The sequence below is a fragment of the Zymoseptoria tritici genome, chromosome 5, assembly GCF_000219625.1.
Source record: "Zymoseptoria tritici IPO323 chromosome 5, whole genome shotgun sequence".
Classification (NCBI taxonomy): domain Eukaryota; kingdom Fungi; phylum Ascomycota; class Dothideomycetes; order Mycosphaerellales; family Mycosphaerellaceae; genus Zymoseptoria; species Zymoseptoria tritici.
The window spans coordinates 448,965-463,433 of record NC_018214.1 but is presented as its reverse complement, the minus strand read 5'-3'; the positions used below and the strand labels follow the sequence as shown (position 1 = coordinate 463,433).

The following is a 14,469-nucleotide window of genomic DNA, read 5'->3' as shown; positions in this document are numbered from 1 at the left end:
CAAAGACAGCAAAGACACAAGCCGAAGAAGCCTGCAAAACCGGCCGACCTTCGTGGCGAACCGATCGGTCCATCCTCTGTCAAGCAGCCATCCGAGACTCCAAACAACGAAGTTGCGTACCGCCCAGTCTTCCTGCTGGTCTGGTCCAGTGCAAAGTTCAAAGCCCACTGGGCCCTCTTCATCGCCGACGCCGCCGACAAAACCTTCAAGTCTGGCAAATACATCCACGTTGAAGGGAATCCAGTCGATGGCTTCACGTTTCAGATCGTCCGTGGTTGGGACATCAACAAATCACGCCGTCGACCTCAATCGCCCATCGAGATTGGCTGGGTGAGAGCGGATCTCATTGTAGATGTGCCATCGAATGGCCAATTGGTGAAGGAGAGTGTTCCACGAGATCAGTTGGAGGCTATGCTGGCTGCGGTGCCGGCACCTGCAAGGAGCTTTAATAAGGTGACTGAGGGCGACGGATCCGGAGTAAGTGATTTTCTTGTGCCAATTGCAAGCGTGTGAGCGTTCAGCTGACATCCGTAAAGGGGAAAAGGAAGAAACCGGAGCTGTCCGATTGCCAGTGGTGGACCACGAGGTGTGTTGCGAATCTCGTGGAAAGTGGGATACTGGTGCCGCCACAGAGAGGGCTGAACAAGCATAAAGACCCGCGGGACACTGTTGCGCAAGCGCCTCGGCACTAGATATTGCGAGCAGGACTCGCAACCGTAGATCAGAAATCGCACGGCCATAGAGTACTCGTAGAGTAGCGTCGGCCAATACTGTACTTCTGAGCATGGACTCTCCCGCCTTCAGTTACGAGGCAGAGCTGCTATCAGCTCCGTGGGTTTCTTGGTCTCGCCCTCGTGAGAAGTCTCAAGCGGGAGCAGCACAAATCTTTTCTCCAGCTCATCGACAACCTGCGAGACCCACCACTGGCAGTCTTTGACTTCCATCTTTGGCCTTCTAGCTCCATTACCGCTGACAGTTCTTAGACTCGGTCCCGGTGCATCAACCTCAAGACAAACCCTCTCGAAGTCGTCCACGGGAGTGTTATCAACATACCCTCCGCCATCCTCATCATCCTTCTCACGTAGCTTTGACAAGAAGGAACCAGTATGTATGACAGCCGGCTCCATTAGTCCTATTGCATACTTTCGACCATGCGCACTCCGGTGTTTGGAGAAGTCGTAGTTGCGAATGATCTCCAACTCGAAGCCATTGAGTCGGTCGCCTGAGACATGGATCCGACGGCCTATAGAGAGCTCTTGAGGTCCCTGATCTGTTGCCACCGCATCTGGGATAAAGAATGACCAGTGTGCTGCGAAGAGCGGAGAGGGAGGAACGACGATGTAAACATTCGTGGTGATGGCTTCATCATTCGGGCACTGCTGAGTTTCCATGGTGCTTGCAACTGCTGTGCACGACCATTGTCAGATTGTGAACGTGTGGCAGATCGATGTGAGAACGAAGAGCTTCAGTGGAAAGAGGGCCACGAGTCGAACATGGCGGAGTGTTGATGCCTACGCTGCCTGGACAGCTTGATCAGAGCAGCGCATGCTTTGCACGAGCGGGACGGTCAAGCGATTGTTACGCGGTGCATATAAAGTGGCGGTATGAAGAAGTCAAAGGGAAAGCTTGATGGAAGAGATTGAGGGAGGAGAAGAGGAGGAGACCCAGGAGAGCATGAAGTTCAGACGGCACAGTCCCGAGCCGGGGATCTACCGATCGGTGAGCCGGGCCGATCTGACTCGGACTCGGGATCTGGTGGGGTAGAACTTTGGGGTCTACACTGCAGCAAATCGAGGACAGCTCACATTAAGGTACACTCTGTTAGGCAACAAGGCCCGCTGTAGCAAGGCAGACATCGAAATGTCTGCCTTACAACAGTCCACGAGAGGAAGAGTCCGGAAGACAGCGCATAGCAGAACGGACCTACTTCCGGTCCGCGGCAAAAGCTGAGATGCGTTGAGCTTGAGGTCGACGCTACTGCTGGAATAAGGTTCCTGGCGTCACGGCTTCCCGTGTCAGTGGCTGACGTCGCCTTAGAGTTGGGATTTTCGGCAGGCACAGCGCATCTTTGGTCCGGCAAGCACCAATACTGCAGTAAGGTATGCGACTTCTTTGAGAACATCAAGAACGAACACCGCCTCTCTGTCCAGACCTCTTCCCTCACTGCGTCCCTCTTACAGCTATATCAACAACATCGTCCTCCGACCCGAATCGACCCACTTCGCTTGTATCAGTACCGTCTGCATTCCCGCACTGCGTTGGCTGTCTTTGCATTGCATTGTATACTCCAGTCCGCCACCCTCACCGTCTCTTCGGGACTTCGACAGAGCAGGACCTCAGTACCAGCAACACCACGACCTGAACATACACACGACTCGAGCTTGAGAAACTTCGCCCGTTCCATCCACATTACCGTCACGGGACCGCCAGCATGGTCTTCGTCGACAACAAGCAAGTGTCCAGCAAAGAGGAGGATCGCCTCAAGGAGGACAACGATCGGAAGAAGTACTGGAAGAAATGGGGACCCTACACCGCTGAGCGACAATGGGCTACCGTTCGCGAGGACTACTCGTGAGTTCAGAGCCACTCTCACTCAAGCCAATGCCTCTTTTACTGACAATGCCCTTGCAGCGCCGATGGTGATGCCTGGAGCTCTTTCACCTACGACATGGCCCGCAGCCGAGCTTTCCGCTGGGGTGAGGACGGTATCGCTGGTGTTTCGGACACTCACGGCCGCATGAACATTGCCTTTGCTTTCTGGAACGAGAAAGAGTGAGCTTCCTCGGTCCTGCTATTGATTGCCTGCAATTTGCTGACATACCTCGCAGCGGCCACCTCAAGGAACGTCTCTTTGGTCTCTCCAACCCTCAAGGTGTTCACGGCGAGAGCATCAAGGAGTGCCATTTCCACCTCGACAACACTCCTACCCACTCATACATGAAGTTCCTCTACAAGCTTCCCCAAGAAGCTTTCCCATACGAAGACATCATCAAGGAGAATGCCCGAAGAACGAAGAAAGAGCGAGAGTACAATTTGATCGACACTGGCATTTTCAAGGATAACAAGTATTGGGACATCTTCATCGAGACTGCAAAGGAGGATGACAATCCGGATGAGCTGTTGTTCCGTGTGACGGCGTACAACCGCGGTCCCGAGCCAGCAAAGTTGCACATCCTCCCTCATGTGTGGTTCCGCAATACGTGGGCATGGGGACGTGATTCGTACAAGCCTAGCATCAAGCAGACTGATCCTCTCACGTCTCACATCGAGCACCGCGAGATTGGAGAGCGCTTCTTCCAGTGCTCGCCTTCGCCCAACAGCTGCGGTAACGAGGCCGATATCGAGCCTGAATTCCTCTTCACCGACAACGACACCAACTTTGTTGACCTCTGGGGATCAAAGAAGAACCAGACACCATACGTCAAGGATGCTTTCCACAAGCGTGTGGTCAAGGGTGACAAGAAGGCTTGTAACCCGGAGAAAGTCGGAACGAAGAGTGCAGCATGGTATGCCTTCGATCAGAACAAGGGTGTAGCTCCTGGCGAGTGCGCCGTCATTCGTATGCGAATCTCCACGAAGAAGGACGATGGTTATCTGGATGAGGAGAAATTCGATCAAGTCATGGAGGACCGTCTTGCCGAAGCGGATGAGTTCTACTTCAAGATGAACCCCATGCCCATGTCCGACGATCTCCGCAATATTCAACGCCAGGCGCTGTCAGGAATGATGTGGTGCAAACAATACTACCACTTCATCTGGGATCAGTGGGCGAATGGTGACCCAGGCATGCCACCACCTCCGCCGGAGCGAAAATCCGTACGCAACGCCCAATGGAAGCACATGCATTTGGATGATATTCTCTCCATGCCTGACTCCTGGGAGTATCCGTTCTTCGCTGCATGGGATAGTGCCTTTCACTGCATCCCGCTGTCCATGATCGACCCGGCTTTCGCCAAGAAGCAGCTCGATCTGTTCACGCGCGAGTGGTACATGCATCCGAACGGACAACTGCCAGCGTACGAATGGAATTTTGGCGATGTGAATCCTCCAGTCCACGCTTGGGCGACTTTCCGCACATTCAAGATTGAGCGCAAGATGTACGGTCGTGAGGATCTCGACTTCCTCGAGCGCGTCTTCCAGAAATTGCTCATGAACTTTACCTGGTGGTGCAACCGCAAGGATTTCGATGGCAAGAACGTTTTCGAAGGAGGCTTCTTGGGTCTCGACAACATTGGTCTGTTCAACCGATCGGATCCTCTGCCCACTGGAGGTAAGCTGGAGCAGGCCGATGCCACTGGTTGGATGGCATTCTACTGCTTGAGCATGTTGAACATTGCGCTTGAGCTTGCCAAGCACCGCCGCATCTACGAAGACATTGCGTCCAAATTCTTCGAGCACTTCGTCCTCATCTCCGACGCCATGCAGTACAGGGCCGGCAGTGAGTCGAAGTCTCTGTGGAATGATGAGGACGGCTTCTACTACGATGCGATCTCCTGGGGTGGTCCATACTCTCACCAGATGCCAGTCCGCTCCTTGGTTGGCCTCATTCCAATGTACGCCACGCTGACGCTGGAGCCACAAGTCATTAATAGATTCCCGTCATTCAAGAAGCACATCGAGTGGTTCTTGAAGAACAAGCACGAGGTGGCATCTCGCAACATTGCCAGTATGACCAAGCGTGGCAAGGACGATCGGCTGCTGTTGTCTCTGGTCAGCGAAGATCGTCTCCGATCGCTTCTCAAGTACATGTTGGACGAGAAGGAGTTCCTCAGCCCGTATGGTATCCGATCGCTGTCCAAGCACCACAAGGATCATCCAGTGTCAATGGACGTCAACGGTCAAACATACTCCGTCAGCTACATTCCCGGCGACTCCGACAGTGGTCTCTTTGGTGGCAACAGCAACTGGCGTGGACCGACCTGGATTGCCGTCAACTTCTTGCTCATCGAGTCTCTCCTCCGATTCTACATGTTCTACGGCAACACCTTCAAGGTGGAGTGCCCGACTGGCTCCGGCGACTTCATGCACCTTGGACACGTCGCAGAGGAGGTTCAACACAGACTGCAGCATTTGATGGCTGCCGATCATACCGGTCGCCGCGCTATCCACGACGGCAACGATATGCTCGACTTTGATGCTCACTGGAAAGACAATCTGTGGTTCTACGAATTCTTTGACGGTGATTCTGGTCGTGGACTTGGTGCTACTCACCAATGTGGTTGGACTGGACTCATGGCCAAGATCATTCAAGACACTGGGTATGTTGCAAATTTTTCAATTGACATCGCTTCCTCTACTAACACAATCTCACAGTGTCAACTGCCGCCTCCCTCAAACTCCTCGCTCTCCTTCCGTCGCAGCCGCGCACTACTTCGACGACACCTTCTCCCGCCAACGTCGCGCCTCCCTCGGTCCCCGTCGCCCTACCGGCCTCGCCCGATCTCTCACACGTACCCGCTCCATTGGCGCACGCAGCGATTGGGGCAGCGCAACCGGGGAAACCACACCTGGAGACAACACAGCCGCTCCCACCGAGAATGGCGAGGACGATGATGATGACGACGGCGAGACTTCAGGTCAAAACGGCAAGCCCGCCCGCCAATGGACCATCTACCGCGAGGACGGCGACCCGAACGTCGGCAAGCCAAAACCAGAAGACGACCCAGATGATCCAATCAACCGATATGTGCAGGATCAATTGGCGCGCATCAAGAGTCACGAGAGTGCTGAGATGGCGGAGGAGTTGGCGGCGCAGAATGATGGTGCGAATGATGAGTTGTGATGAGGTGAGGCAAGGGTGGGCGAGTGAAGGGATTGATAATTGGCGACCTAAGTCATGCATTGCTGTGGAGTTTTGAAGTGGTTTTGCTGGAGCATTCCTGAGAGGTTGGGACTACGGGACAAGTTGCATGCCTCCTACTAGAAGAAGACGACTACATTATTGTTATATAGACCTTCATAACCTAGATGATGAGAGCTGTACGATTCTCATGCTGCATTTTGCCTTGATTGTGCTGGTGGTCATCGGCTAGTCGGGTGGTTGCTTGTGAGTGAAATTCGGCCAGGATCCGACCTTCAGCTGACCTCACCTTCTACACCCTCCACATACAAGCAATGTCTCTGCATGTCATGTGCTGCGATAATGCGGCACCCTTCGATGTAGTTGCCGCACAAGACTTTGATGCCAGCATCTCTTCCCGACTATGAGCTCCGCACACTCAACACGACACGATCTCAGGAATCGGAGAAACGGCACGAAAAAGAAGAGGAGGTGGAAGAGGATACAATCACAGGAGCACAACGACACAGCTCCTTGAACCTAAACACCGCCGAACCGTCTACGATGTACGACCGACCGTTCCACACCGTCCCCAGCGACGACGACCTCGACGATGACGCTCTCATCCGTCCCTCCACCTCCCCCTCCTCTACTGCCCTCAACCGCCGCACCGTCCGCAAACTCGATACCCTCCTCCTGCCCTTCCTCGCGACCCTGTTCCTCCTCAACAGCCTCGACAAAAGCAACATCGGCAACGCCGAAACCGCCGGTTTCACACACGACACGGGCCTCTCCCGCTCAGACATCAACCTCAGCATGGCCGTCTTCTTCTTCGTCTTCGTACTCCTCCAACCCGTAGGCGCCGCTTTAGGCCGACGCTTCGGGATGAGGAGATATGTCCCGCTGTGCATGAGCTTGTGGGGACTGGCGACGGTGGGACATATCTGGGTGAGGAAGAGGTGGCATTTGGTGGTACTGAGGACTGTGATTGCGGTGTTGGAGAGTGGATTTTATCCGACGGCTGTGAGTTATTTGAGTTTGTTTTATACCAAGTTTGAGTTTGCGGTGAGGTTGGGGTGGTTTTATGGGATGACTGCTGTGGCGGGAGTGTTGGGTGGGGTGTTGAGTTGGGCGGTGTTTTCGAGGTTTCCTGGCGATGGAGGTGGGAATTCGGGACCGCAGTTGCCGCCTTCGTTGACGACGGTTGAGTCTGGATGGAAGAGTTGGGAGGTACTGTTTCTGATCGAAGGATGTACGACTATGACTGTGGCATTGATTGGGTTCGTGTGGTTGCCCAGGTCGGCAGATACAGCGTGGTTCTTGAGCGAAGAAGAGAAAGCATGGGCGGAAAAGCGAATGAGACTGGATCTCGTCGGAAACAGCAACGAAGAAACGAACAAAGAAGCCGCCGACGACGGTGATACCGACATTCACGAATACACGGCCCGCACCTCGAACGAAGAACAAGGTCTCTTCCGCTCCTACTCCTCCTCCCACTCCAACGACTCCGCCCGCCTCCTGCACTCCACCTCCAACAACGCCCTCCACCCTCAAATCTCCTCCCACTCCATAACCGCCGACGCCGGCCTCACCCGGCAAGAAATCCTCTCCGCCGTCTTCAATCCTCAAATCTGGCACCTCCTGCTAGTCAACATCCTCTCGGCCATGCCCGCCACAGCTTTCGGAGTTCTCCTCCCCATCGTCGTCTCCGACCTCTCTCCGTCCCTCAACCTCTCCCCCGCCGCATCAAATCTCCTCTCCGCCCCGCCTTTCGCCTGCGGAGCACTCGTACTCTTCGCTTTCACCATCTGGTCCGATCGCAGTCGTCAGCGTCTCGTGCCGATATTGTGGGGCTTGGTGCTCCTCGTCATTGGACTGGTGATCGCGGTGGCTACGCCGGTGGAGCAGTATTGGCTGCGATATTTCGCGCTGTGCGTGCTGTTGTCCGGATCCTTCATCGCTTCGCCGCTGACGGTCGCCTGGCTGGCGAACAATACCCCCGAACCGGGCAAGCGGGCGATTCTCCTCGGCATCAACGGGTGGGGCAATCTCGCGGGAGTCTTCGTCTCCGTGCTCTTCACGCCGCAGGATCGCGATGAGGGCTACGTGAGGAGTTTCACCGTGCTGCTGGTGGGCGTGCTCGTCGCGTTCGCGGGCTTTGTCCTCTTTCGGGTGCTGCTTGTGCGAGAGAATCGATTTCGCGAGAGGGTTGTCGGTGGCTGGACGGAAGACGATAAGGCGCGAGAGGACTTGATCGGTGATGTCCTGATCGAGGAGCGGGGTGGCAAGAAATTCGCGAGAGCGATCGGGTTGGAGAAGGTGAAGGCCTGGTTTGGATGGGAGGAGGAGAGACGAGGAGATGCGAAGATGACATTTCGGTACGGGTTGTGAGCATTCTGGACGGAAGGGATGTGGTTGGGTTGGGTTGGGTTGGTTGGCTGGCTGGCATGTGGGCAGGATTGATACCCTTTGATTTACAGCATGATTTTGCAGTGCACTTGATATGAACGACAGAAAACCTTGAATATATTGCGAATGAATATATTGCGAAGTTTCAACCACTACATATCGTTCCGTTGCATCTGTGCTGGGCTTGCTGCTGTATGCCTCTCCTCTAGTTGGCTCGGCGAGAGCGGAAGCTAGCCAGTGTCTGTGTCAAGCATCAAAGCCGTGTCAAATTTGTTGAAGGCGTGTCAAACTTTTAAATGCGTGTCAGACAGAATATATAAGCGTGTCGAAGTCCTCATCAGCGTGTCAACATCATGTCACAGTCATGATCAAATCTCACTACCTTATACTGGTATCTTGAATGATTGTCAACGACGACAATAAGGGGACGGACGGTAAGTGCAGCAAAGGACATTCGATCTAGTAACGACTGTGAACTCTGAGTAGGCCTATCAGAAACTCAAAAATGCAAGTACACTCTTCTCTCTCATCCTCTCATGGAGACAATGCTCCCCCCTTTCCCTCAATTCCTCTTTGTCTTTTGATCTTGTCTTGGAAAAAGTGAGGCAGGAAGGCAGGCCATCCTCCTGGGCATCTAAAGCCAGACACATCCAGTTCCCTCCTGGCCGCAAGCCATCTGTATATCACGAAAATGATCAGCAAGTATCCTTCACCGACCGGAGCCAACAGCTCAATCACGACTCACGACGTTGTTGGTGGTTCCGGGGCACTGCCAGAGGTCGCAAGGAGCGACCTGGCCGTTGCAGCGGCAGTCGGTCTTGCCGACGATGTTGCCACCATTGCAGGCGGGGAGGATGACGCCGCAGTCAGCGCGGGCTTCCAGTTCGGCTGGGGCAGCGAGAGCGCCGGCGGCGAAGAGGGCGATGAGGGTGGTGGTGAAGAAGTTCATGTTGGCGGTGGTGGTGGTTTTGGATGAAAGGTTGTTGGGTTTGGTTTTGGTGGTTGAGTGGTTGACTTTGGAGATGATTGTAGGGTGTTTGCTTGAGTTGTGGAGAGTTGAAGGAGAGAGGGAGGTTCTCTTCTTTTATATGTGATTTTCCACACCGCTGGGCCATCTTCTGGGCATCGTCATGACTCCCGGGAGAGAGCCTCGTGCATAGCTGACCGGTGGGTATACGGAGAGTCTTCGTCAATGAGTGCTGCAATTTCCAGCTCTTTGAGACCGGTCAAAGGTTGGTGCAACACGATTTTCAGCTCGTCGAGAGCGGTCAAATGCTGGTTGGTATGCGAGCACAGTAGCTTTTGGCCTCGTAGATATGGGTCCGAATCCTCCAATGATCCCGAGAGTTGCAATGTTGTCGTCCGGAAGTCATTCCTGTGCAACGAGCTCAGCTTTGCGACGACGGCCGTACGAGGAGATCAGGTCCATCCAGTTCTGCACAGCCTGTCAACCGTCGATGCGTGAGCACCGTAGCTTATAGCCTCGCAACACCGTTCAAACCCTGGTGCATCTCCTTCGAATTCCTGAGTGACACGCTGTCGACGGCTGAACTTCTGCCCGACGATCTTGAACATGTTTGTGCAGAACCGGTCAACACTGGAATGTGGACACAGCAGCTGCCAGCCGCAAGACTGGTCAAGTCATGGTATATCTTCCCGTGTGTCTGAGTACGACGTCGTACACGGCTGTATCCATTCCAATTGTGGAGCGAGCTCAGCTTTAGGTGACAATGCTTTCTGAGCATTTTTGATGTTCTTTTCGTCTTGCAAGTTCAGCAATGTCAATGTCGACTTGGGTCTCCAGCAAAGCATATTCAACTGCAGCCTGTATCACTTCAAGCGGAGATCCGGTGGAGATCGTGACTATGAAGGAAGCGATGCCACTTAATCTGATACGTCGGAGAGCGCCGCATGCTGGAAGACGTCGCACATGATGTGTGGAGGATCGTTGCTGAAGGATGCAAAGACGTGAAGTCGGGATACTGCCCGAGTTTCCCGTGCGACGCTCCAGCCGCTCCAGCCAAGTGACCATGGGTCGCATTCGTGTAACCAACATCGAGAACAGCCAGATACGTGAGGACAATATCTGTACACTGAATAAATTTGTGTGGAAGATGATGGATTTGTCTGGCAAACAGTAATAGCTCGGGGTATTCTCTTTATCCTCTGCATCTAGGTCCGAACGACTTCTATGAAGCCTATTCAACCAAACTCTTTCATAAATCCCGCAGGATCTTTCTCGACCACCATCCGATCTATCCCGTCTATAGCCAGAACCCGCGCAAATCATCAGCGCAAAGAGAAGGAAGAACGCCAGAGAAATGCACTTTTCAGGGGTCCGCCCTCGCAGTAGAAAACACCTCAACGCCTCCCGGATAATCCATGCTCTCTTCAGCAACGCAAGTCCAAGCACAGATCCATCTCCGCGCCAAGCACCCCGCCATGTAACATCATAACAGGCTTACGCCTCGTCATCCGTGTCCGGAGGATGCGGCGTACCCTTGGGGCTGTTCAGCCACTCGATATGCCTCAGCCGACGACGCACCTCGCGCTCCTTCTGTTGGGCACGCGTCAACTTTTTCTTTTTCCTCGCGCGGAACTTCATGTCACCTCCATCCTCCGCTTCGCTCTGAGCGCCGGATCCGATGGGAGTGCCGTTCGTGGACGGCGCAGCGGAGCTGACGGCTGTGGAAGGAGCGGCGGATGAGACGGCGGATGAACCTGGACGAGAGTCCTCGAAGCGGTCAAGAGACACGGCGAGGTGGCCCTTTTGGGTGAGGCGTCCAGCATCGACGTGCCATTGTTCGGGACAGAGGGCGCCGACGAATTCTTCGTTGTGAGAGATCATTACAACACCACCCTTGTAGTCGCGGATGGCGACCGCGAGACCGCCGAGGGAGTCACGATCCAAGAAGTTGGTCGGTTCGTCGAGGACGAGGAGATGGGGGTTGTTCCTGAGACTGATGTTAGTGTTTTGAAACCTCGATATGAAGACCTCGGTTGACTCACCACATGGCACCAGCAAGCACGACCTTGACCTTCTGACCACCAGACAGACCGCTGATCTCGTTGTGGTTGGCAATCTCCGGGTCGAGACCGATATCTTCAAAGTGCTTGGAAATGACCTTTGGCTCAAGAGTACGGAAACCAAGACCTTCTCTGCTGGCCTCGTGATCGTCGAACTCCTGGATGAGCTTCTGGAAGCCGTACTCGAGAAGAGTCTCACGCGAGATCATGGTGTTGTGCTTGGGCAGCCAATTCACCCACTTCACCTCGTACTGGAAACTCTTCTTGTACTTTTGTCGACCGATGAGAGCCTCGATCTGACGAGCACCGTTGCCATCGGGAAGCTGGATAAACTTCGCCATCTGCGCCTTGTCTTCCTCGGTCAACACACGGGTCTGCTTCATGAGCACTTCGCGATCGTCACCGTTGGCGTAACGCCATTGAAGGTACTGGTTTGGCGTCTTCTCCATGTGCATCTCGACGTGCTCCAGGGCGTGCTGCTTGATGTATCCGATACGCAAGTTGGGATGCTTCTCGACTTTGCCCTGCTGTGGCACAGTCTCGCCAGTGAGGACCTTGATCAGAGTTGATTTTCCGGCTCCGTTGGGTCCGATGATAGCAACTCTGCTGCTAAGAGTGAGAGCGCCGCTGACCTCGAACAAGTTGGGCTTTGTTGCTCCGGGATATGTGTATGTGCAGTTGGTCATGCGAAGGATGGCACGAGTGTTGGACTTGACACCGGTGAGGATTCCAGGTGGCGGGAATTTGAACTGCACCTGGGATGCGCTGAGGGTGTAGTAGCTCTTGGCCTCTGGGCGAACCTTGACCAAATCAGCGAGGTTGCCCTTGTAGTGGACAAGCTTCTTGTTCTCGTAGTTGTAGACGTCAGTGCAGACCTCGTCGAGGAAAGCAGAGTCGTGAGAGACGATCAGCGAGCTGATGTCGGTGTGAGTCTTGAGGTAGTCCTGCAGCCACTTGACGTTGGCAACATCCAAATGGTTGGTAGGTTCGTCGAGCAGGAACACGTCGGCGCGCATCAACATGGCTCTAGCCAAGGCCAGCTTCATCTTCCATCCACCGGACAGACTACCAACTTTTTGCTGTTGCCGGCCTTCGGGTCCAGAGCTGAAGCCGACCTCCTCCAAGACGGCGGAAATGCGCTCCTTGCCCTCGCTCTTGATGTCGGGGTCCTTGAGACAGTACTCCAGAATTGTGATCTCAGCATCCTCACCCTGGTTGTGCTCAACGAAGCAGGTCTTGACCTCATCCTGAGGAGGGAAGCCATCGAGCTTGCCAGTCGCGATAGAACGCATCAGAGTCGATTTTCCGGCACCGTTGCGACCGCAGAGGCCGTATCTGTGGCCCTTGAGCAGACGCAGGTTGGTGTGAGAGAGCAACAGCATTCCTCCGTATCCGAGGGAGAAGTTTGCATTGACAATCTCAACCTCTCCGTCATCTTCCTTCTCTGGCACACCGTACTTGCGAGTATCCTCGGCGGTGTAGAACGAGAGGACAGACTGCGCGACAGCAGTCGCTTTGCCGTCGTCCATCAGCGGCTGCAAGTATGGCTCGACATTGCGAACCACGCGGTTGAGCACGCGCTGGTTGGCATCTTCGGCAACACACTCTGAAATGAACTTCTTCGCGTGTGTCCACAACTCTGAGTCGCCTGGGTAGTTGAGCAGGCCTCCGTTCTGCTTGGTCTCCTTCTCGAGAAGAGCAGCGACCTCGTCCGGCTGCGTACGCTCGATGGGTTGAGACGAACGTCCCTCAGCTCCAGACTTGACCTCGCCCAGAGCCTTGTTGATGACATCGAGCGCCCTCTGGCCAATCTCGCGGACCTCTGGAAGCGATGCACGGTCACGTACTGACTGGACACCAGGCTTCAGCTTGGGCAAGAAAGCGCGAGCCTCGATAGGATCGTGAACGAGCTTGGTCAAATTTTCGGTGACCACGACTGTCTGACGTAGAACCTCCTGCGGCGTGGTAGGTGTGTTGAGCGAGCGCTCGAGGAGTGGTGTGAGCAGAGCCAGAACAGGAGATGTCACAACCGTGACGAAAGTTGTCTGGCTTAGAGCGTGGATCGCAGCTCTTTGCGCCTCAGCGCTTGGGTCTTCCATGCTCTTGATCAGGAGGGGTATTCGTGGAGCGACATCGTCGTTTTGCAACAGCGCTGTCATGCTGTTCATGGATTTGATAGCCTGCTTTGACACTTCCGACTTGAGATCGTGCATGCCAGCCTCGACGATCGGAATCATGGTGGCCAAATGTCTGCCGAGTGCTTCGCGAAGCACATCCTTGTTCTCTTCCACCTCTTTGCTCTCCATGCCCATCTTCGCATCGTCGGCCATGCGTCCGATCAGCTCGAATGCACCGACTGTGCCTTGCCATTTTCCGGTCTTTTTGCGCAGATAAGTAAGGAGGACCGGAAGAAGGCCGTAGACTCTCGCTTCGGAGGAGAGGTGGCCGTAGAGAGCGTCGATCGCGTAGCGGGCACCTTCTTTCACAGCGGAGCCTCGATCGGCGAGAGCATCCAGCGCACACGGGAGAAGTGCTTGTTCTTGGAGGAGGAACACGACTTCGCTGAGACGAGCTTTTGGCGGGAAACGCTCAAAAATTGCGCCGAGTGCGAACATGGCGCCCTCTCTCCGGGGTGCGGTTTTTTTGTCCCCAGCGGCCTTCAGAACCTCTTCGAGGACGCCATAGGCGGCAAGTCCGCGAGCACCCACACTGTTCAGGAGAACATCTGTGAGCGCGTAAGAGGCGTCGAGCGACTCCTGAGAGGTCTTTGAGGTGTAAATCGTCTTGTTGAGGGCGGCGATGTCGTCGGGCGACGGAGCAGCGCTCTTGCTGGAGACCATGATGGGCTGCATTGGCGGCGACTCGGGGTGAGGCATAGCCCTCGGTCGGGGAGAAAAGGGTGGTGAAGTCTCGGTGGGTGTGTCTTGGTCGTAAGGAGGCCGCTGAAACTTTTCGGTGAGGGCAATTCTATGAATAAGCAGCTGAAACCGGCGATCTGGTGCGCCCGGCGGTGCGAACTGCGTCTGATGGCCTGTGGCAGAAGATGTTCTGCCGTGGCCGTCAAAGGCAGATGGAGAGAGGAAGAGGGGAGAGTCGTGGCTAGCACAAGGTGTTGTGGTGAGAGAGTAGGAAGGAGCGATGCAGGAAAAATTTAGGTGAACCTGTCGGCTTGAGACACTTGCCCACGAGCGGGAGTTGGGAAAGTTTCAATCCGCTTACCGATAAGATAAACCTCCGGGCAGGGGTCGGTCCAA

General features: G+C 54.7%; 4 protein-coding genes across 4 annotated transcripts; 2 read left to right on the top strand and 2 right to left on the bottom strand.

The window, feature by feature from the left end:
• Positions 1 to 2,431: 2,431 nt before the first annotated feature.
• Positions 2,432 to 5,782, top strand: MYCGRDRAFT_71789 (uncharacterized protein; the record flags this gene model as incomplete). The annotated part of the gene is made up of 4 exons (XM_003852700.1): positions 2,432 to 2,571; positions 2,632 to 2,772; positions 2,829 to 5,258; positions 5,314 to 5,782. 4 exons carry the CDS (start codon positions 2,432 to 2,434, stop codon positions 5,780 to 5,782), a joined length of 3,180 nt encoding a protein of 1,059 aa, XP_003852748.1.
• Positions 5,783 to 6,124: 342 nt separating this feature from the next.
• MYCGRDRAFT_58666 (uncharacterized protein) lies at positions 6,125 to 7,999 on the top strand (the record flags this gene model as incomplete). The annotated part of the gene is made up of 3 exons (XM_003852701.1): positions 6,125 to 7,196; positions 7,380 to 7,500; positions 7,603 to 7,999. Coding segments are annotated over 3 exons (1,533 nt in total), but the record flags the coding sequence as incomplete, so codon positions are not given.
• Positions 8,000 to 8,822: 823 nt separating this feature from the next.
• MYCGRDRAFT_41491 (signal peptide-containing protein) lies at positions 8,823 to 9,137 on the bottom strand (the record flags this gene model as incomplete). Its single annotated transcript, XM_003852024.1, has 2 exons — positions 8,823 to 8,864; positions 8,934 to 9,137. The coding sequence occupies 2 exons, from the start codon at positions 9,135 to 9,137 to the stop codon at positions 8,823 to 8,825; spliced, it is 246 nt and encodes an 81-aa protein (XP_003852072.1).
• Positions 9,138 to 10,323: 1,186 nt separating this feature from the next.
• Positions 10,324 to 14,067, bottom strand: MYCGRDRAFT_197427 (mRNA export factor; the record flags this gene model as incomplete). Its single annotated transcript, XM_003852023.1, has 2 exons — positions 10,324 to 11,142; positions 11,198 to 14,067. The coding sequence occupies 2 exons, from the start codon at positions 14,065 to 14,067 to the stop codon at positions 10,650 to 10,652; spliced, it is 3,363 nt and encodes a 1,120-aa protein (XP_003852071.1).
• Positions 14,068 to 14,469: the final 402 nt, after the last annotated feature.